The following is a 24,446-nucleotide window of genomic DNA, read 5'->3' as shown; positions in this document are numbered from 1 at the left end:
ATATCAAAACAATAATGAGTGTGAGAGGGAAAGCTTTTAGTTATCTCCATAGTTTCATCATTAACTGGGCAGCAACATGTGAAGCTCTCCCCAATCCTCCTTGCTCTGTACCCTGCCCCAGCACTTCCCTTCCAGGCTTTCACTAACTCTCAACAATCCACACAGATAGAGAGCCACTCAATGCTCCCTCAGATCCACCTCTCCAGCTCCATTCTGAGGGTCTTGTTTCTTGCATCCCTCCAGGTGAACTCCCCCTCTTTTTTTCTTTTTAAAAAATATATTTTTATTTATTTCAGAGAGGAAGGGAGAGGGATAGAAACACCATGGACGAGAGAGAATCTCATTGATTGGGTGCCGCCTGCATGCCTCACACTGGGGATTGAGCCTGCAACCTGGGAATGTGCCCTGACAAGGAATTGAACCATGACCTCCTGGTTCATAGGTCAATGTGAGCCACTGAATCAGGTTGGCTGGGTTTAGCTGTACATCATGTTGGCCATTCCAGCCCAACCTAGTGGATGCCAGGTGAACAGATGGGCTTTGTACTACATGGAGTTGTAACAACTTCCCCCATTAATTTTATTTCACAGCTGTATTTCATTCTCTCTTCCTCTCTCAAAATGAGACTTATAAATTTTTGATTAAACTCAATACTATTAAGTTTATTCCTATCATAACATTCCATAGCTACATGAGGTGTCATAAACCCACCTTAAGGATTTTTGAGATGTTCCCTATACTTTCAGTTATTGTAGGTGATCGGATCACTTGTTCTACCAATTGAGGGACCTTGAGAAATCATCTGGGAAGTCTCTTTTTTTCACTAATTACTCAGTTGTCCCCAGTTGACTTCTCTTGCACAGCATTTCTCAGATTCGTCTCTTCTGTGTAAGCATTGTATGCTTCCTGTTTAGGAAATGCAGCAAATGATGCACAGCCATCACTGGAAGGCTGTGAGCTCAGGGCAATTCAGAATAAGCCCACCTTGACCATTTATGAGTTTGTTATGGAGGTGTAGCTTCCCCTTCCCATTTTACTCAGGAGCAGTATTTTGAAGACAAGATTGAGTCAGGAACATGAAGAGAGGCATGAGACAGACCAGATGGGAAGAAAATCCATTCCACTACTAAGAAAAAATCAGTTTAAGGCTCATCACATCAAGACAAAAACTCCAGACCTCCTGGAGAAGCAGCAGCATCTGAGGGAAGCAGCCAAGATGCATCATTTAGGAATGGAGAGCCGGGGTTGGTGCCCCCAAAAGAGAGAAGAAGGCTAAAAGACACAGCACCTCTGGAGTCACTGGCTAGGGAAGAAATTTGTCCCTCAGAAGAAGGCTCTTTGGAGAAAAGCTTTAAGTTTCTTTGTAGAAGAGAATGATCTTTAACCTGAGGGTGATGCTATTCTGCTTGACTTGAAGACCGTGATAGATGAAGGGATTGTAAGAGGGCTGTCTGGTTGATGGCCAGAGTCAACAACAGGCCAGGACACTAAGGGAGAGAAAGCAGTTGCTAACAAGGCTGTGAAACTTTATCATGGACCTTTAAGGAATAATGCAGAACTGCAAAAAAAAAAAAAAAGAACCATAACCCCCACTCTCCCATATTTGCATGTACTTCCAAGTTTCCAGAAAATAATTCCTTAAACTGGGTATCTTATCTAGCTATAATTTTTTATGTGGCTTCCTGGAAAAATTGTAGAACATGCTATGAGAGAACTAGTGAGTGAATGAATGTTCAGAAAAGGAAGCCTGTAAAAGTAGGTCTAAAACAATCAGAAGGAGAAGAGACCCCTCAAAGCCACCATGGGTTCATCAGAAATAGCTCATGGTGTGAGAATAGCTTCCTTTTCTGTTGGAAGAGCTCACTAGGCAGATAGGTCAGAGAAAAGCAAGCGAGTGCTTTTGGACTGCATCAAAACATTTGGCAGCGTCTGTTGTGAAATCCTCATTTACAGCCCATTTATGTGATTGTGTAACCAATTAAAGAACTGTATCCAAAGGCCACAGATAATGGATTAATGTCCTCCTTTGGAGATGGAATTCTGGAGGCAAGTCCCAGGACTCCCTCCTGGCTGCTTTGCTTTTTCTCAATGATCTAGATAGAGAGAGAATCGCTCTTACCAGATTTGCCCCCTGACAGTGTGCCAGAGGGTGGGAATTTTCTGTAGCATAGAAGTAGGATCCAAAGAGACGTTGATGAGCTTGAAATTGACATGATAAATATAATATGGGCAAATGAAAGATCTTACATTTTGGTCCTGAACCCCATCTGCCCACATGTAGGATGGGGGAACCGTGGCTTTCGAAAAACTAGGGACTTCTAGTCACCATGATCCCAATATGATTCAGCAGTGAACTGGGCTTGCCAGAAATAGTACAGTGTTCTACTCTGGTCAGGGACTCAGTTGTTTGGAGCATCATCCCGTACACCAAAAGGTTGTGGATTTGATCCAGGTCAGGGGGCATATGGGAGGCAACTAATCCATGTTTCCCTCTCACATTGATATCTCTCTCTCTTTTCCACTTCCTCTCTAAAAAAAATAAATAAAAACTTATCCTCGGGTGCCAGCAATGGCCTGTTTGGTGTGCAGGTGAAGGAGCTGCTGTGTCCATCCTGGAGCCTGGTGCTCAGTTGATATCAAGTGTTACAGATAAGCAAAGGTGGTCAGGCTAGTGTAAGACAGTGTGATGAGAAAGCTCAAAATAACATGCATGTAGCCAGTCACCTCCCCAAACTGGGACTTGAAACAAGGGTTCCTGATTCCAACTTCAGAGGTTTTTAGTGAATACCTGTGCAAAATTTTGTAAGCAGGGTACTGAGTAACAATCCTTGGATTTGTTTTATTCTTATACTTCTCAGTATATTGACAGATGCTTTGAGAGTTGGAAGATATTTTTATGAAAAGCAGAGATCCTTTCTGTGTGGGCTACCTCCTCCAACTTCCAATGCCCAGGAGAAACTCAGCAGAGATACTTTCTAATAAAGAGCAATTTCTTTAATGAATATGAAATGAATTTCCTAAACCACCAAAGGCCTCTTAACCATTTTGAAAGGTAACAATTATTAAAACAATACCTTTGGATACAGAAAGGTTATATAGCTTATAAAACTTTACTGTACCTGAACTTCAATGCAATACAAAATGAAAACATTGTCTCTTTTCTTATGCCTTTTCTACCACTCTCTCATACTTGCTTTGTGTAAGCAAAAAGAGGAAGGATGAATCAATGTGGCACAGGCTGCTTGACTGAATAAACAAATGGATAGCTGGTTGGATGAGTGAACTGCAAAGTCTTGGCAAAGTGTTTATTTTGAAGTGTTTCTGTGTTCCTAATCAACTCAGTATACAGTTGAGGAATGGTAACGGATGACACTCCATTGATGAGCCTGGAGCTCTGGGGGTCTTTGATGTATTGTAGTAATATGCCTGTCAAACTAGATGTTTGTATCATTAAACCCCAGAAATATACATTTGTATTTGATCCCCAAATGCAGTTAAATATTTATCCCTGAAGAAATTAGAACAATAAAGACTATTGAAGTTGTGGAGGTGGTACTGATTTGGATTTTGAAGAAATCAGTCCAGAAGAAATAAATACAGTGGATAAAGTTAAGCTCAGGTGAACAGAGCTGGACCCCATGATCAGGATGAAATAAGCCTGAAGCAGGACTACACATGTAGCCCCCACAGTTTTAAGATCCAGCCAATGGCATATTTGTGTGTGTGTGTGTGTGTGTGTGTGTGTGTGTGTGTGTGTGTGTGTTTTCTGATTCAGAGGAGACAGATTCGATCAACACAATATGTCTTATTTGCTCCAGTATTAACATTTTGGCTTATGGGATGGAGTAGTAGTAACCATGGTCAGATGACTTAATCTAAGATCTACTTGGGATTCAGCAGGTTTTCTCTGCTTGTAGTGGATCACAGCAATGGAGCTTTGTGCCTGATAAACAGGCAAATTCGGCAAATGGCTTGCAATAGAAACTGACTATAGTTTGAACTGTGGAAATCCATTCTTGCTATCAACCAGAGTAGCCTACCAATACTATTCATGTCACTTTTCCTTTTCAGCTGTTTTAGAAGCCTGAGCTGGCTGTCTGTACAACATTGGTCTTGCCTATTTAGCATGTCATGCAGAGGAATGGTTGCCTATTAAATTGCATTCATCTTTAATGCCTGCTTGTTTGCACTTTGTTGACTGTGTTCTCAAAGGGAAGTGTCTGGGAACCATTTCTGAAATGCACAGCAATTTTTTTCCAGTGTTTTTGGAAACCAGAGACATTGTTGCCAACTTGCAATACATATCTTTAAAGTTATATTGTTTTCTCCAAAGCTGATGGTAGTAGCCTTGACTGTTTTTTTTTTCATTTGTAAAATAATATCTAAAGTATTTGCAAAACATTTCCAAGAATGGGGAGATTTTAATTCGTCATAATAAGTACTGAAAGCATTTTACTCCCATCAAATGAGATTCTGCACGAAGTCTCTAAGTGCAACACTAAGGTTTTTTCCTATTATTTGAAATCCATCTAAAGAGTGAAATGCATTAAGGAAGACAACCAGAACATGAACTCTTCACAAATCTTTTCTTAGCTAATAATAGTCTTCATTAAAACAACAACAACAACAAACCCTGGCTGTTCTCTTTCTTCTTTTACCGTGCTGCTCCTTTTGACCACTTGCTAAGTATCCTTCCCTTCCCCAACCCACCTTCTTAGGTAGTTTTCTCATTGGACCCACCACAAGTATAGTTGGATATGCAAGGCTGGGCTGTGGATGCAGGCCTATGGGACACTTTCTTGCATTGGTCAGTGACAACTGCCCACATTTCTTTCCTAACCGCAGCCTTATTTTCTTCCTCTTTTTTTTTTAGAGCACTGTGGGCTCTGAGGCTGAGGAGGAATTCTTGAGTGCTGCCCTAATTAATGTTACAGGGCTCTGATTCCCCACATTACCTTGTTTATAATCTGGGGGATCACGAGTCTTTCATTTAATGTGGAAATAGGGCACCCCAAACTCCACCCAACCCCACTGGGAACCTGGAGTCAGTCTAGGATCTCTTTAGCAGCCACTGAAAGGAAGTCTGTTTGTCTACTCTTGCTGGCAAGTCATAATAGTGGATGACCATAGAGTAAAGTCGAGGCAGAGGTGATGCCAGCTGGCAAGCTACATAGGGTCCTCTAGGCCAAACTCTTTAATATATTGAAAGAAAGTGAAACCCAGAGAGGTGAAGTGACTGACTTCTCAGCCTTGGCAGGGAAAGGCTGCAACCTCAATGTTGTTGCACTTCTTTAAAGAAAGGCAGGGTCACCAGACAACCTGAGAAGCCATCTCAGGGATTTATTAGGCTCCTTCTGCCAGACCTTTACAGAGTGTGGATCTAAAGGAATATTAGATTGAGTGTCTGTCTTTAGTCTAGCCCTCTGCAATCGCACCCCTATTTGGGATTCAGTGAACCTGACTTTTAGTATCAGCTTTCCCTGGCCATCATTCCTTGTGATTCTGGACAAGTTTCTGCCTTGATTTCCTTATCTGTACAAGAAGGAGGTTACCTTATAATCTCTAGTGTTCCTTCCCAATATTAACATTCCAGGATTCTAACCAAGCTTTATTAAGAAGTACAGGGAGGACAAAAAAGGACGGCTACCATTCATCTCAGTTTTTGGCTCCATTTCCTACACTGCAAACAGGGATGGCCCTCCCCCTGCACTTCTGTCCCAGGTGCTCTCAGGTTCAAATTCTCATCTAACTCTCACAAAGTACAAGTGAGGCAAAAAGAGCAAAGGGGATCAACTCCATTTTGCAGGTGAGGAACCCCAGACTTAGAGAGGTCAAGTGATTTGTTTAAGATGGAAGTGGAACCAAGGTTTCCCAGGCTCCCAGGTTCCGCCCAGTTTCTCCTAAACCACCTGCTAAAAGCGCTTTGCAAACCTTACTTGCTTTCTTCAGCCTGCTGTTATGGTTGGCATCTGGGCCCAAGTGCACATGTTTACAAGCTATTTCTATACTCTGAAGCTATTAATTGCTGAAATCACTACAAAACCAAACCATTTCAATGTTTTCCTCCTCCCTAGCCCAGCATTTCATTATTCTTGTATGATAAATATAGAAACAGCATTGTTTTTAAAATCATTTCAAGGAGGGAGGGTAACCTTGCTTGGGTGTGTGACTTCAGGTCCAAAGCTGAGAGGTGGGCAGGTACCAAAAGGAGGATATAAACTTAATTTCCTCCAAAATCTGAAAAGATTTGGCTTCATCCATTCTCTAAAAGAAACATCTTTCTAAAACCCCAAATCAGATTAAGGAGTATTAACAATTTGGGCTTTATTAAAAAATGTTAATTAGTATATAATTCACATATCATACAATTTATTATTTGAAAGTGTACAATTAATTGTGTTTAGTTATTCACAGAGATATGGATCCATCACCACAATTAATCCCAGAACATTTTCATCACTCTCAAAAAAAACCCTGCATCCATTAGTAGTCACTTCACATTCTCTCCCTCCCCCAGCCCTAGGCAACCACAAATCTGCTTTCTGTCTCTATGGACTTGTCTGTTCTGGACATTTCTTATAAATAGAACTTGCAATATGTGACCTTTTTGGCCTGGCATTTTTCACTTAGCGTAATGATTTCAGGGGTCATCCATGTTGTAGCATGGCAACACTTCAGTCTTTTTTATGGCTGAATAATATTCCATTGTATGGATAAGACCACATTTGTTTATCCATTCACTAGATTCACCAGTTGATGGACATTTAGGTTGTTTCCATATCCTAGTACTAGTATTAGGAATGGTGTTGCTATGAACATTCATGTATAAATTTCTGTTTAAACACGTGCTTAAATTTGTATATCTCCAATAGTGGAATTGCTGGATCATACAAGAACCATCAAATTGTTTTCTAGAGTGCCTGTACCATTTTACAATCCCACTAGCAATACAGTATATGAGGGTTCCAATTTCTCCACATTACTTTGGGCTTTTTAAAGTCAACTTTTAAAAAATTAAAAGTGGTGTTTTAGGATATCGATATATTTATTAGCACAGGCTATAATTATATGCCTTGCAGCTTTTGCATACTGCCAAAACAGTCCTTTCAAATGCACAGAAATACTGAACAATGCACTATGCATTCCTAAGGACAGATGGTCTCCAATACACCACATCATCAAGGCACTAGGCTGAGGGACTCCTTCAGAGGCTTCTAGTTCTGCCCTCTACCCAAGCTTGACACTACTCTGCAGTTCCACTCAGTAGATTGTTCCTGACCCCCTACTGTGTGCCCTGAACACTGTGGAGCTGCAGACACACATAAGGTGTGCTTCCCTCCCTCACAGAGCTCACAGTCTAGAGGGGAAGCCACAGGCTAGACAAGCGCTTCCTGCCAAGGGTGATGGGAACACAGAGGGAGTTATTCAAAGGTACCTTGTAGGAATGTTGGAGAGAGCCAGTGAAATGCTCTATGTAAATTGCCAAACCAGATGCATGGCTTAGAGTGGGCAACCAATGGCAGCTGTTGCATTTCTCTATAGAACTTTGCATTTTACACATGAGGAAACTGAGTTTCTAAGGTTAAGCAAAATTCCAAGAGCCACATAACTCATAACTGAGAAGATTGCCTTCCTGCTTCAGAACTGTCTTGGGACTCCAAAGCTCTGACATAGAAGCCAAGCCTTCTTAAACCTTGACCTGCCTGTTTCAGCCTGGGCTCTTACCTCCCTCTCTCAGGTCTGGCTCCTGCTGGACCAGGGCATTGTACTAGATTCATGCCCAATTTCACACCAAGATTGTAAGTGGCAGATAGTAATTAGTAACAGTTAACCAGTCCCTTTTAGAGCAGGGAGATCTGTGATTAGAGCCCGAAGTGGCCATGACTGAAGGCAGAGAGTTGATGGGTCTATTCCTTATGCAGTATTCTCTGCCTATCAGCAGCCCACACTGCCTCCCACAGCCTAGGCTGGAAGTCTGAAATTAGCAGTAGCCTTAGCCTCCTGGTCTGTGTGCAACCAGCCATCCTTCTGTAGATTGTCTTTTCATTTTTCGATAATGTCCTTTGATGCACAGTTTTAATTTTAATGAAGTCCAATTTATCTATTTCTTATTGCTTATGCTTTTGGTGTCATAGCTAAGAATCCATTGCCAAAATCAATATGATGAAAACTTTACTTTGTTTTCTTCTACGCATTTTATAGTTTTAGCTCTTATGTTCAGGTTTTTTACCCATTTTTGCATGTGGTATGTAGTAATGGGTCCAGCTTTGTTCTTTTGCTTGTGACTATACATTTGTCCCATCACTATTTGTTAAACAAATTATTCTTTCATCTACTGAATAGTCTTGATACCCTTTTTGAATGTCAATTGGCAACAGACTTGTGGGTTTATTTCTGGATTCTCAAGTCCATTGGCTTATATGTCTGTCCTTATGCCAATACTACATTGTTTTTATTACTGCAGCTTTATACTGTTTTTACATTGGAAAGTATGAATCTTCCAACTTGTTATTCCTTTTCAAAATTTTTAATGTGATCATATGATTGTTATTCTTTTGCCTGTTAGTATGGTAGATATGTGGGGTGAATTTTGAATACTGAACCAACCTTGCATCCCTATAATAAACCCAACTTGATCATAGTGTATAATACGTCTCATAAATTCCTAAAACTTTGTTAAGTATTTTTGTGTCTACTAGTATATGCATAAAAAATATTAGGCTGTAATTTTCTTATTTTGTACAGTCTTTGTCTTTGCTGACAGTAACACAGTGAGTTGGGAAGTGTTCCTTCCTCTTCTATTTTCTAAAACGATTATGTAGGATTGGTAATAATTCTTCTTTAAACAATTGGTATAATTCTCTAATGAAATCATCATTCCTTGGAGTTTTCATTTTCTGGAGATTTTTTAAAGTTATTAATGTAATTGCTTTAATAATTATAAGTAAGGCTTGCAAGGTTATTTCATAATGGGGGAATTTTGGTGGTTTGAGCTTTTATTTACATATTTATTTTTTAATATATTTTAAAATATTTATTAAAATATTGTTGAGTATTACAGATGTCCCCACTTTCTTTTTCCCATTGGCCTCCTCCACCCAGTTTCTTTCTTTGTCTTTAACCTTTGGCATTATAATTATGATGTGTCTTAGTGTGGGCCAGTTTGGGCTACTCTTGTTTGGGATTCTCTGCACTTATTGGACTTATAAGTCTAATTCTTTCACCAGGTAGAGGAAGTTTCCTGTCATTGTGTCTTCAAATAGGTTTTCAATTTCTTGTTCCCTCTCTTTTCCTTCCAGCACTCCCATGATGCCAATGTTGGTATGCTTGAAGTTTTACTAGAGACTCCTTACATATATTCATATTTTTGGATTCTTTTTTCTCTTTGCTCTTTGATTGGGTGTTTTTTGCTTCCTCATATTCCAAATCACTGATTTGATTCTCCGCCTTCTCTACTGTGGATTCCCTATAAATTATTCTTCATTTCAATTAGTGTATCCTTCATTTATGGCTTGTCCTTTTTCATTTCTTTGACATTCTCACTAATTTCCTTGAAATTTTCACTAAGATCCTTCTTTTTTTTTTTCTCCCTGGAAGCTTCTATGATTGATTTTAGACCTTTCCTCATTTCTATTGTAAGCATTTAGTGCTATAAATTTTTCTCTCAGCATAGCTTTACATGTATCCCACAAGTTTTGATACATTGTATTTTTAGTTTAATATATTTTTGATTTTTTTTCTAACTTATTTTTTAACTATAGTTAGCAAACATGTTTGAGGTGAAGTATACCTTTATTTTGACCAATCTCTAATTAAAATTACCATTTCCTTTTATTATGAATGTAAATAACAAACCATAGTAGTTTTACCAGTATGTGACTTTGTCACCAAAAGAAATATTTTTCATATCACATTACAGTTACTCCATATACCTTAAAATATCATTTATTTGAGATGATATATTTGATTTCATACAACAAGTGGAAGCATATACCATGTTCATAGATTAACATCATTAAAATGTCCATACTACCCAAAGTAATCTACAGATTCAATCCAATTCCTATTAAAATACCAATGGTATATTTCACAGATTTAGAACAAATATTCCAAAAGTGTATATGAAACCATAAAAGAACCCGAATAGCCTCAGTAACCTTGAGAAAGAAGAATAAAGTTGGAGGGCTCACAATACCAGATATCAAACTATGCTACAAAGCCATTATAATAATTTAAAAAGCCTTGTATTGGCACAAGAACAGGCAAATAGATCAGTGGAACAGAACAGAGCCCAGAAATCAACCCACTCCTTTATGGTCAATTAGTATTTACAAAGGAGACAAGAGCATTCAATGGAGCAAATACAGTCTCTTCAATAAATGGTGTTGGGAAAATTGGACACGTACATGAAAAAAAATGAAACTAGACCACCAACTTACACCATACACAAGAATAAACTCAAAATAGATAAAAGACTTAAATAAAGTCACAAAAACCATAAAAATCCTAGAAGAAAACACAGCCAGTAAGATTTCAGACATCTCATGCAGCAGTGTTTTTGCTGATACATCTTCTAGGGCAGTGGTCGGCAAACTCACTAGTCAACAGAGCCAAATATCAACAGTACAACAACTGAACTTTCTTTTGAGAGCCAAATTTTTTAAACTTAAACCATATAGGTAGGTACATTGTTATTAACTCAATTAGGGTACTCCTAAGGCTTAGGAAGAGCCACACTCAAGGGGCCAAAGAGCCGCATGTGGCTCGCGAGCCGCAGTTTGCTGACCATGGTTCTAGGGCAAGGGAAACAAACAAACAAACAAACAATAAACAAATGGGACTTCATCAAACACACGAACTTCTGCATAGCAAAAAAAGCCATCAACAAAATGAATAAGGAACCCACTATATGGGAGAACATATTCGCCAATGATACATTTGATAAGGGGTTCATTTCAAAAATATATAAAGAACTTACATAACTCAATACCAGGAAGACAAACAATTAAAATATTGGGCAAATGACCTGAATAGATACTTCTCCAAAGAGGACATATGGATGGCCAATAGACATATGAAAAAATGCTCAACATCACTAATCATCTGAGAGATGCAAATTAAAACTGTAATGAGGTATCACCTCACAGCTGCCAGAATTGCTACCACCAATAAATCAACAGACAACAAGAACTGGTGAGGATGTGGCAAAAATGGAGCCCTAGTACACTGTTGGTGGGAATGCAAACTTGTACAGGCACTATGTAGACACACAATATTATGTTAGTTTCAGGTGCACATCATAGTGAGTAGTCATTTACATGTCTTATGAAGTGATCACTACAAGAAGTCTAGTTCATTGTATTATTTAAAATTGTCTTGAGATCTCTTTAACTCATGAATTTTTTAAAAGTGTTGACTTTTCAAGTGTTTGGAGATTTTTCTGTTGTCTTTCTGATATTCTTTCCTAATTTGATTCCATTATAGTCAGAGAAAACACCATATACTATTTCAACTCTTTAAAAATGTTGTGGATTGTTTATAGTCTTGAATAAATCTATCTCGGCATATATTCCTTGGGTACTTGAAAACAATGTAGTTTTTACTGTTTCTGTTTGGTGTGAATTGGTCTATAAAAGTCAATTAGATCCAATTAGATGATGGCATTATTGAGTTTTTCTATATTTGCTAATTTTCTGTCTAATTGTTCTATTGATTGTTGAGAGAGGATATTAATGTCTCCACCAAAAATGTGAATTTTTATATTTTCTCATTTCAATTTTTCTCTTTTTTCATATATCATGTGGCTCTTTTGTTGGTGCATGCACATTAAGGATTACTGTACCTTCTTGGTGTATTGATCTTTTATATCATTATGTAATGCCCCTCTCTGTCCCTGGTAATTTTCTTTGCCCTGAAGTTTATCTGCTATTTTAATTTACATTTTCATGATGTATCTTTTTCCCATCCTTTTATTTTCAAACAGCCCATATCATTATATTCGAGGTGAGCAACTTATAAAGAGCATATAATTGAGTCATCTTCTCCTATCCACTCTGCCAAATTCTGTGTTTTAATTGGTTTTAATAGATGATTTTCACTTAATGTACATATTCATGCTAGTGCTTAACTCTGCCACTTATTTTTATTTTCTCTGTTTTTGGTTTCTCTATTTTCTTTTTCCTGACTTCTTATGGGTTACATGAACATTTTTTAGAATTGCATTTGAGGATTCATGTATAGTATTTTTGCATTAATGTTTTAGTACACCATTTTTAGTTGTTGCTATAGGTATTACATCTATACATAACTTTATGACAGTCTACTGGTGTTAACATGTTACCAGTTCCAGTGATGAATAGAAATCTTTCCTATCTTTTTACCCATCACCCTCCTCTTTTTATAATGTAACTGGAGGCCTGGTGTACGAATTCGTGCACAGGTGGGGTCTCTCAGCCTGGCCAGCGATCAGGGCCAATCAGGGCTGGCCAGCTGGGGGGAGGGGCCATGGGAGGTTGGCCAGCTAGCCCCCCCATCAGTCCGATGGGGGGCCGGCTGGCTGCAGGGAGGGACTGGGGGACATTGACTGGCTGTGGGATCACAGTGACCACCAGGGAGCAGCTTCTGCATTGAACATCTGCCCCTGGTGGTCAGTGTGCATCATAGCAACTGGTTGGTCATTCTGGTTGTTCGGTCCTAATGCTTGCTTAGGCTTTTATATATATAGATTGTGTTACATATATTTTTCCACATACATTTAGAACCACAACATGAAATGTTATAGTTGGTACTTCAAAAATCAAATATAATTTAGAAAATTTGAGAGGAGGGAAAAAAAGTCTATATTTACTCATATTTTTTCTTTTTCCATTGTTTTTTCCTCCTTGGAAGTGGAAACAAGTGTGACACAAAGGAGAAACTGAAAGTCATGCCGAAATCATGAGCTCTGGATGCATTACCAAGAGTTTGAATCCCCATTGAATTTTCCTCCAAAATTCTTTCTTTAATCATTTCCTTTTTGTTTAGAGAACTTCATTTAGCCATTCTCTTGGAGAGGCCTGTTGTTACCAAATCCTCTTATTTTTTATTCATTTGATAATGTATTGATTCCCCTTCCATACTGAAGCCTATTTTCATTTGGTATAGGATTCTGGGTTGACAGTTCTGTTACATCAGCACTTACTTAGATCTTCTGTTTTAGCTGATAATGCTCCAGCAGGGAGGGGAGTACCATCTCATTTCTGCCATGTGGGTATAAAAGTCCGTGTTTCCCACTTAGTCTTCATTGACACCAGGTAGGTTTGGGCTCCTCATTACTGCTGAGCAGTGGTGACAGTTCCAGTTCTCCACTAAGCTTCCACTGATGCCAACATGGCTGGAATGGGTAGGACTGTCTCATTACTGTTACCCATGTGATTTCCACTGACATTGTTAGGGATGAGATGTGGACTCATTACCTGACTCTCTGATACCAACGTAGTAAGGACAGGGAGAGATGAGTCATTACTGCTAGATGGGGGTGCAGTCTAGGCCTCCCTTGACTTTTGCTGATGGGATTTGGGGGCCATACTTTTTTCTGTGGTGGTTAGCTGAATTAGAGCCGCTCTTACATAAAAGTTGTCTTTCTTGGCATGCTGCCCCTTTCCTGGTACTTTGTCTAAAGAGAACAGGATTTTGTCTCTTTTTGTCTGCGCCCATTGGCATTTTGGGTTGTGGGCTTCTTCAAGTCCATGTCTGGGATCTTTGAGGTGAAAAGAAAACCCAGGGAGCTCACCACTATGTCATTCCTCCGGTCCCAAGTTTCCTATCCAGTTTACCTTTATATTACCACCTTCCAGTGTCTTCTTAAGTTTGTTTTATATATAACTAGAGGTCTGGTGCACAAAATTCATGCACACATAGGGTCCCTAGGTTGGCTGGCGACCAGGGCCAATCAGGGCCTTCCAGCTGCTGGCTGGGGCCTTCTTTCATTCCACGATGCCCCCTGGTGGTCAGTGCACATCATAGCAAGTGTTTGAACTCCTGGTCTCCCAGTCGAACTCCTGAGGGGACAATTTGCATATTAGGCATATATGTATATATTTATATATAATGTCTAGAGGTTTTAGTTGTACTCAGTGGGAAAATGGGAAAAGAGCATCTCTATTTTTTCAAAGTCAGAAGTCTAGACATTGAAATTTTAGAGCCTTATTCTATACTACAAAGGAGATTAATGGGAAGGAGCATTTTTCTCATATATGAATCCTCAGTAGGGCTGTTATTTCATTTCTCCATCATGAAAAACAAGTGAAACAAAACAAAATGTTAAAAAAAAAACATAGCTTTACCTGAGTTTGTACATGTCTGTTCATCTGTTATGGATGGTATACATTGGGGTAGCATGATCACAGCCTGCTCGGATAGTTTTTTTTTATAAACCAGTGCACTGGGGTTTCATGAGCCCCTTCTAACAGCCATTACTTCCTTCCACTGACTGTCAGGATTTGAACTGTTAACACACTTAGCTGGGTGTTAACATGGGCAGGAGTAGGAACTGCTACTTCTATGGGCTATATGGCTTGCTCTAGTAGAGCTAAGCGGGCCAGCTGTAGACCATCACCTGGCCTTAATCGACAGGGTTTCCATATAAGAAAGTTGTGTCAAGAACAGAAGAGCCATTCCACAGACCTCACCACATACCATGCAAAAGTAAAGCCAGACCTAGGACCTACATCTCCTGCTATTAAGCCCAGTATCATTTTAGTTAAATCAGGCTGCTTCTCCACCCATCCCTCAGCTCTCCAGTGAACTTTGCTCTGCCCCATGGCCATTCCAACCAGCTGTCTCATAGAAGTGCCCCTCGCCTGTGGGAGAAGGAGGGGCTCAATGAGATTGGTGGGGTGGGGAGAGAAACAGGAAAAAGAATGTGGCTGACTTTACCCAAACCTGTCCCTTAGAGTGAAAGATTGTGATTCACGGGGTCATTGGTCTCATCTTCATATCTGAAAGACAGTGTACTTTTTGTCTCCTAAGCCCTGTGTCTAGGTCGTTTGGGAAAGCACCTTGGAGAGTCAAGAATAAAATTGCAGGTCAAACAATGGATGACTGGAAAACTCGGATTGTAATCAAGAGCATGCTTCCCCATATCACCATGGTGGGAAATCGTCAGGAGCCCAGAAAGCTCCAGGAATCGGTCAGACAATGGGCTATTTGGGGGGTGGGGGGTATTGAATGCTTCTAATCTTAAACTTGAATGTAAGATGTATTATTGAAATTCTGTGTACAAATTTATGACAGGGAACCAACTTAAAATGTAAAGAACTGGAATCTGACATAGAAGAGATCTAGGAGATGAGCTGACCCCTACCCCTTGTGAGTTTCTGGAAAAACAGGACATACAGTCCAAGGCTCCATTCTGGACTCCCAGTCCAGTGATCTCTGCACTGAATCCCTTCAAATGGAAAGAGAGGAAGGGTGAAAGGGAAGAAATGCTTACTTTTTCTCTTCATAGAAATCAGGAGTGTGGGAATGACAGGCACTAGATGTATTGTATTAGCTTCCTAATACCACTGAGAACAGGAAGCCAGTAAGTAGGGTATAGAAAGATATTTCCATTAAACTCTTTGGCCTTTATATCCTTTTAAAAACTTATTTGACAAATTTCTACTTTCCTCGCTTGGAATCCAGACATCATCCATGTTTTGGAAAATCCGGGTTAGGGTTTCCAGCGGTAGGTCTAGGATCCAGAATGACAGAAGGGGGCATGAAAGCCATTGGTTAGTTGAATTTGACAATAAAAGCCTGCATCATCGCCAAACTACCAAGATTGGCTCAGTTTGTAGGAGTTGCAGCAAACACAATGGTTGTTATCTCAGTGTATTAGGTCTACAGACCTAATCTCTGGAATTAATAGAGCAGAGAGGAAATGGCTCTTATAGAGCCGTGGGTCTGCTTCCTTCCTGTTCAGAGAACTAGGAGCTCAGAGTTCTGAGATAATGTCATTTCGCATAACTAGAGGGCCTGGCTTCTCCAATCCCAAGGGCAATCCACTTTCAGTAAATTGGCTTTCAATTTAGTCTAGGATTCTCATATGTGCACAGGGGTAAGAGTAGATTGTTGAAGGTTTGCTTCTCTTTTTTTCCTCATTGTCTTCCACAACAAGGTATTGAGAACGTGGTACCAAGTTGAGTATATGGACATTTACAAAACTATGTTTGCTGGAGTTCCAGAGATGGTAGACAGAGGAGATGGCAAAGATGGAACAATTAATTGGCCAGTGGTCTGTTTTCCAAATTGCCAGCCCTTCTGCCAGGGATTTTCTAGAAGGCAATCTCTAACCTCCATCCCAATTACTGTTTTGTTATTTATCTTTTATAAGCAACAAACTCTTGGTAATGCATCCAGAGCTCATGATTTCGGCATGACTTTCAGTTTCTCCTTTGTGTCACACTTGTTTCCACTCCTTGGAGGAAAGGTAGATAAATTTTAGTTTCAGGAGTCCTCTTCTCCTTCTCCTCAGGGACCCCACCAATACCCTTTTAAAAAGTATGACTAGTAAGTAACTTCTTTGGTTTTGATCAGTTTAGACCTCCATGTCAGAAGGGTTTTACTTATATGGGTCTTTGGAGTGGCCATCTGTGCCCTCACTCCAAAGACGTTACCATTGCTCATGCCATTTCCGGGCTTGACTTTTCTTTGTATATAACCTTTAGAGCCCTTTGTAAGCCTTGCCCAAAATTCACCGTGTTGCTTTAGGGTCACATGTTGTACTTGATCAAAATCAGCCCTTCTCCCTCTTCTTGTGACATATCTTATTTTCCGTCCTTGGCTCTGAGTGACCTGTTTCTTATAGTCCAAGCTGTTAGAAAACCCAGGATTTTCCCCAGTTGAGGGGATTCAAAAATATGTCTCACACTACAAAAGCCACTCTTCTCAAATGAGTCCTCTTCACAATAAAAAACAAAAACAAAAAATCAACACTTGTCTTCTTGGAAGGTGCATATGGTCTCTGACAGGATGACAGTGAGGGTGCCCATTCTATTGGCCTGGCCTAAGAGACATACATGGAATCTGGCCAAGTCAGGCACTGCTGTACCCTCAGCTGGCAACCAAGGCAGCTCTTGGTTTGAACGCAGTTGAATGTTCGTGGCTGGTCAATCCCTGCAACCTCTGGAAGACACCTGGTGCTAACATGGAGCTCTACTACATGTGCTGAGGAAATCAGCAGCCCAGGTGTTTGCTGACTGAGGGACATAAATGGGTGGATTAAAAAGCAGAGGGGCCTGTCAGTTCACCATGAAACTGCTGTCCAAACAAGTTATTGCAGGGCCCAGAATGATCAGCAGCAAGAGGTCCTTTGCAGGAGCTTGTCTTGCACCTCCAGGGTGACCTGAACTGGATATCAGTTGTTTCTGTTTCTTTCTCTCCCTCTGATGCTCCCTAATGTCCAGGGACAACACCCTGCTCCCTAGATCCAGGGAACTGTGTGTATGTAGAAACACATCTCTTACACCACTCTCCCCATCCTATAATCATATTCAATATGAAAATCTGATTTAGACACTTAGCTTACCTGGTTTTCTTGTCCTTTCCAAAAACCAAACTAACAACAACAAAAACAACCTTGTTTCAAATCTAGGTCTGGGTCTGTAAATAAAATTCTCAGTCCGAAATGACAATTCATGTAAACAGCCCTGGGATTTCCATGTGAATAACTGACAGACCACTTACAGGAAAACATCCATCTGATGTGATGATTGTTCTTGGCCTAAGACCAGGGCTCAGAACACCTGGATTCTAGTCTTACTTCTGCCCCTAACTTACCTATGGGGCTTTGCCCATCATTTGTCCTTGATAAAGGTCAAGTGAACTAGGAATAAGGATAGCCACCTTTAGCCCTAACTGGTTTGGCTCAGTGGATAGACCGTTGGCCTGAAGGGTCCCAGGTTCAATTCTAGTCAAGGGCATGTACCTTGGTTGCGAGCACATCCCCAGTGGGAGGTGTGCAGGAGGCAGCTGATCGATGTTTCTGACTCTCTGTCCCTCTCCCTTCCTCTCTGTAAAAAATAAATAAATATATTTTAAAAAAAGAATAGCCACCTTTAATTGAGCATTGACTAGGTGTCAGGAACTTGCTAAGCATTTGGGGGGTATTATCTCCTGTAATTCTTAGAATAACCCTGAGATGAAGAGGATATCTCTAGGAACTGAGGCTCAGAGAGATTAAACAACTTGGCCAAAGTCACTGAACATTTGGGCATCCACCCAAGGTTAATAAGGCATCCAATCTCTAGTTAGTATGTGCAGTTTTAACAGGAGGCAGAAGGAGAATGTTTGGTCTTTCCCTTTGAATTTAAGATATCCATTCCTCCCTAGATCAGTGGGTTGATTGAGTACTAGTAGGAAAATCTCTAAATTATTAGTGCTTCTGATGGGAGTGCTCCAGAGCTTGCATGAAATTGGAACTTAGTATACACATCACACATCATCTCTCGTTCAGTTGATACCTCACTGCAAGTGCAAATCTTTCCCAATTCTAAGCAAGCCACCTATTCTGTTCACAAGGCAGTGCCAGATAAAATGGGGTAGCTGAGAGCATTAGACAGACAGTTGGAGAAGGAAGGACATACTGCTTATTGCTCATTTTCTGTGTCTCATCATTTAATGACAATAAATGGTTCACTCTGTAGGTTACAGTGAATTGGCATAGTGGGTATTCCTTCTGAGCTTCCCAACTATTCTCCGTCTTGATGGATGAGGACACTCAAGTCTGAGAAATCCAGTGACCTGCCAAAAGATGCCCATCAAGCAGGTGGAGAGCTATATCAAGTGTCTCCATTTGGGTTGTCCCTAGTGCAGCCTGCTTTCCACCACGGTATGACCAAAACTAACTCCTCACCCCTTCTTACCTCAAATAAGGCTGAAGAAGGAGGAGAGGGGAGGCCTGAGTATAACAAGGAATGTGGAGAAATAGATGGCTACAAAAATACTGGCCTTGTTTTAACTGGCCCTCTTGTTTCAACTGACTGATGAACTTAGTAATAACGGAAGAGGTCTGTTCATGTCCTTCCGCAGTGTGTGGTTGGGTTTAGGTTCTGTATCCAGTGTCCTTGGGGCCACATACTTTTCATTTTAAACAGAGCATAAGAGTCAGTAAGGAGACCTTGAATCTGATCCCAAGGATGTAACCAGTGCTTTGTGATACCTTCAGCAAGTCTCTTCCTTGTAGAGGCCCCATTTCCAGGGTCTCTCCTATGTGTCCAGCCCTGGGCTAGATTCTGGACGACAGCAGTTCACAGTCAATGAGCAAACAATTTCTAGGCTGACTCCATTGGGAACAACTCTGTCCTGTTCTGTAATTCTACTTGTCCTACTCTGCATTGGTGAGGAGAGGATGGTTGATGACTCTCATGTGAGGTACTTTGTACAAATTAACTCATCTACTCCTGTGACAGGGATTAATATTTCCACTTCACTACTGAGGAGACTGAAGCTCTGAGACAATAGGGACTTTTCTAGTGTTACACAGTCAGTAGGCGGGAAATTCAGACCACAAACCCAGACAACTTGACTCCAAAGCTCTTCCCCCTCTGCTGCTTCCCATTCCTATTTTAAGAGCTCAGAGAGTTAAGCCTTCTGCAGGCTGGCATGCCACTTGGGGGTGAAACGGAGTCCCAGATTACCTGGAGATTTTATTACAGTGCAGACATCCAACAAACAGAACAAGAGTGGAAGCATCTTTATTTCATCCTGGTGGCTTCCTGGAACGTTCTGGCTACCACCATTCACTACCCAGCCTGAAAGCAGCAAGCCAGGCAGATTAAAGACCCCCACAAGGAGGTCAGAACAGTCAGCTAGGACCTGGGCTGAGTTATCTAAACAGCCTTCTTGGAGCCCAGAAAAGGCCAGTGTCCTCTGCTCCATGGAGGCTGTAGGCATATTGCAGATGTGGCTCCACCTCCAGGCACCAGGTGATCCAGAGACAGGTTATGGGAGAGGCTGTTGTTCCTGACACAGATCTTGTACGAACCTCTGTGTTTCAGTCTCTGCACCAGTAAAATAGGATTAATAATCTGCCCTCTGCCCACGTCAGGGTTTCTGGGTGATGATGAACAAGATATGGATATGAATGCTGTATAAACAAGGCATAACTTCTGTTAGCACTTTTTTTTAAATGATGAGAGGTTGGCACTGGCTCAGAAGGGCGATGGGAAATGTTTGTCTTTGATACTCAGGTAGAAACACACATGACTCCTGAGGATATCTTAGTCTCATCAACAGCCCCACTGCACTGAGGAGAGCTGGATTTATGGTGTAGCTCTGAGCATTCTAGGTCAAGGCTTGCAGTGCATATGTGCCTTTCTATTTTGGGGCTCCTCCCCATGGAGCAGGCAGCTGTTCGCTCCCTTTGCTCCCTCCTCCTCCTCCTCCTGCAGTAAGGGTCCTTTCCTGCTCTAGACACCCAACCAGGGAAGGACACCTGTCAGAGGTCTTGCATTCAGACCTCTGCTACAGTTGAGCACTGCTCGGCTTGCACCACACCACTGGGCTCTGCATCTGGGTCCTACCTGAGTAGCCCAGTCCACCAAACCATTGACCTGGAAATCGCAATCTGTTTGAAGGAGAGGATGTTGAGAGGGGGAGTTCTGTTTGGCAGCTGGCTTCTGCTGACATCTGGGATCTTGGCATTGCCTATTTCTAGAATTCTCGGAGCCTACTCTGGCCTTGTCTTCATTTCTGCCTGGCTCCTGCCCCCAGCTTCCTTGACATTAGGCCCAAGGTGACAGGTGTCCGGAGCTTGAACTCCCTAGGGGAAGAGAGTAGATACTGTTGGACCTTAGGTCAGGGCTGCAGAAGAACTTCGCTGAGCTGAGGCTCAGACACCATCTTTCTCTAGCATGTGTGCAAACCGGGAGCCATCCCTGGGACTCTTCAAACTCTGGGCTGACCTGTGACAGCTGAGGCCTCTTGCTTTTGCTGAAAATCCCCAACTGGAGAGCTCAATGTGACTCTGCTTACAGACAGATATTTAGTTCGTAAGCTGCCCATGGAGTGCCAAGTTCCAGAACTCAGGGTAAGGGAAAGCATGTGTTTCTCAGGTCTGGGTTACAGATTTTTATTTCTACAGTCGACATAGAATAATTTTTCCAAGGCCTCCTCCTCCCCTTTTGCCTCCTTTCCTTCTCCTCCCCTTCCTTCCTGCCTTTCCTTTCTCCTTCTCATTTCCTGCCTCCCCTCTCACCAGATCTCCAACCCCCAAAGTACCAAAGTTAGAAAGGCGGGCAGGAGCCACAGGCTGCTGGACGTATCTACTGGGAACCCAGACCAAGGATCAGGCATACCTGCCACTGCCACTACCTCCCACCCCCCAGCTTCTCTAAACAAACTTGCCTTTATGTGCTTCCCTCCAGTGCTGTGGGGCTTGGTCACTCTCCTGACTCCTCATCCAGAGCTGCTTCTCTATTCGGTTGCTTCCCAAGGCTGTCAGTTCGCATATCCACTCCCATGACCCCGAGATCTCCTGCTCTTACGTCCTTCTTTCCATGGCTCGGTACCTGGCACATAATAAATCCTCAATAAGCAGCGGCTGCTGTTTCTCTTGGCCAGAAATCATCCCAGCCACTCTTTTGTTGACCCAAGAGGTCAAGAACACACAAAGGAGAAGGGGCGTGTCCAGGGTCATTGGGCCAGTTAGTAAATTCATTACAGTTTCAGAAAAGTGGTTGTCTCTTGGCCTTGTGCTGGAAATGGGAAAAGAACAAGATAATTTGCAGGAAACCTTTTGCTCCAATGGCTAATTCAAATCTGCAGATGCCAGCTGAGCCCTGTCATGAGGCTAGGCACTCTGGAGGTACAGAGATGATGGAGAAACAGTCCTAGCCTTAAGAGATCTGTATTGTGCAGACAGGAAATGCAAAGCATAACATGGCAGCCTTGAGAGTGGCCAGAGTATGGAAGAGGCTGAAAATAGAAGGAGTAGAAGTTGAGGCCATATTATCATAGAGATCCATGAAGGCCTAAGGAAGGTGTGTATACTTTAATTTGCTGGATGACATGAGCATTGCCCAAGAGTATAGAAAGGCTGGATGAGCAAGGCAGAGATGGGCATTGTGGAGAAGGTGTTTTCTCCTTTCACTGGAACCTGCTGAGCACCCACCATCAGATGATCAATAATAACAACTGTCATTAGTGAAGGTGAAACATGACACTTAGGAGTACCACATACCTAGTCCAGCTCAGAATTGGTCATCTAACTTGTATAATGGTCTAAATCTTGAAGCTTTACAATTCCAAAAATGTTGCTTACCACTCTCTTGTGACAGTAGGCCTGTGTGGCCCTCTGAAGTGTGAGTAGGGCAATTTGGAAATAACTATTTCCCTGGGGAAAGATACTCAGGTCATGCTCGAAGTTAAGGCTGGCAAACTCTGCCCCAATGAGCTAAGTCTGGCCCACAGCCTGTTTTTGTAAATAAAGTTTTATTAGCACACAGTCACACTAACTTGTTAACATATTGCATACTACAGTTATACCAGAGGCCACATGGCCTGCAAAGCCTATTCTGTTTCCTCTCCTTTGTCAAAGTTGGTCCAACCTCCACTCTAGATCCTGTCCTTTTTCCAGACACCTGCCTCTGTAACTGGTCCTTATCCTTTTTGCAACATCCATTTCTCCCATCAGCATCCAGAAAGACATTTTACAGTCAATCATTCCTCTGCTTAATCAACCAATGGCTTCCCACTGCCAACAATTTACAATCCACCCCCTTCCCTATGGCCAGCAAAGCCCTCTGCGAGCCCACAGCTGCTTGCTGGGCTTATTGTGCACCAAGCGCACTGGCCACCTGCCCTTCCTTGGAACACACAAGAGCTCTCCCCAGGACCTTCTCACTTCTGCCCACTTGCCTGGAATGTTATGCTCCCACCCTATGTCCTGGACTGCATTAGATGTCCACTTAAATGTGCCTTCTTCAGAACGGCCTGCTGGCCACTCTGTCACATCACTGTTTCTTCATTCCTCTGAAGAATACTGCTCACACTCTGTTCTTGTTCTTGTTGTTGATTTACTTTTTGTCCCACTAGAGTTCCAGTTCTTCTTAGTCTGGTTCACCACTTGCTTTTCTAGTGTATGCTCATTATGGGGGGATTTCTACTCTGGGCCTCCTAGAAAGTCCTGTTTTGTACAATTAGAGGCTTTCATCTCTGTAGTAGACAGAAGTCCAGTGCCATTCTCTCTAGTTGCCTCTAGTTGTAGAATAAGCTTTAGGAACTGAAGCTGTCTGGTATTAGGGCTGTGCCTGTGTGACACTGTCAGAAAATCTGAACATTTTCTCGCCTCTTTTCCTTTTTCAAGTCAAGCCTTTGGAGTTTAGAACAATGAACTTGGCTGACATAAAATACCTCCAGGAAGCCAGCCTCCAAACACCAACACCCAACATCTGTTTTCTGAATATATGGCTTCAAAGAGCTAAGTGTACAGTAGCTAACTGCTGCCCATCTTTTTTTTTTAAGCCTCATGACAGCTAAGGAACTTAGAAGTGCCTTGCCCTTTCCTGTAGTTAAGTCTGACATAAAATTACTTTATTGGCAACATTTTAACAAATAAAAATCTCCCATGTTTCTACAAGTAATTCAGCTTTAATTTTCCAGGTAAGAAAAAGATAATTATGATTAACTGCAAGGAGACAGTTTTGAGGTTTCTGTTAATAACACATTCAAAGTGAGTCTTCTTCCTCTGACCCAGTCACTGGAGCTTCTTACAGAGGTAATGAAAGACATATCCTGTAGGAACACTCCCTCATCATCAGCACCTCTTCCACCACAATCTCCACCACCTATCTCAATCACTACCACACCTACCCTCACCTCCATTACTATCACCATTATCTATACCAGCACCACACCACACACACACACACACACACGGGGTATTTTTCAGGTTATGTGACTCATTCCATGATGCAATCACAGAAAGAAAGAAATATTTTTAGACAGTCATTATTTTCAATATGTAACCTACTCTTGTTGCTGTGTGCTTTGGGGATGTGGAACATCAGCATATGTGTGTGGCCAAAATTAAATTAGGATTCATTACAAGAAAGGACAATATCACTAAGTGCACACATTTCAAAAAAGATAAGTTTGGCTAAGAGATCTTTCACTTTGTAAAATAATTTACTGAAGATTTCCTTTCAGTGGCAAATTCTTGTTGGATTTTATTATGATTTGGTTTACAAAAGTTAGCCTTGCACACAGCTATTCAGGAGTGCAGCCAATGAGTAAAGGCAGATCTGCTTTGAATGGCAAATGCTGCTGAATAAACCATGTTAAAGGCTATTTTAGGATCACCAAGAATGTGTTTGCATTTTCAAGAGTGGGAAGATAGAGAATATTTATTTGGTATGTAAGCCATGCCAGGCATTGTGCTCACTTTACATGTATAAGCTCATGTGATCTTTATAACAAATTTGTGA

General features: G+C 41.4%; 1 protein-coding gene across 2 annotated transcripts in view; it reads left to right on the top strand.

Annotated features, from left to right (window-relative positions):
- MAMLD1 (mastermind like domain containing 1) overlaps positions 1 to 24,446 on the top strand; it is a 107,050-nt gene that overhangs the window by 36,408 nt on the left and 46,196 nt on the right. For both annotated transcript variants that reach the window (XM_015561170.1, XM_006753213.2), the window contains one exon: positions 15,010 to 15,169. In XM_015561170.1, the coding sequence (XP_015416656.1) occupies positions 15,074 to 15,169 (96 nt within the window). In that variant the 5' untranslated portion in view covers positions 15,010 to 15,073. The remainder of the gene's footprint in view (positions 1 to 15,009; positions 15,170 to 24,446) is intronic.

Source organism: Myotis davidii, unplaced genomic scaffold, assembly GCF_000327345.1.
Source record: "Myotis davidii unplaced genomic scaffold, ASM32734v1 scaffold2951, whole genome shotgun sequence".
NCBI lineage: Eukaryota > Metazoa > Chordata > Mammalia > Chiroptera > Vespertilionidae > Myotis > Myotis davidii.
The sequence above is the reverse complement of the archived record's forward strand: the minus strand, read 5'-3'. Positions and strand labels throughout refer to the sequence as shown.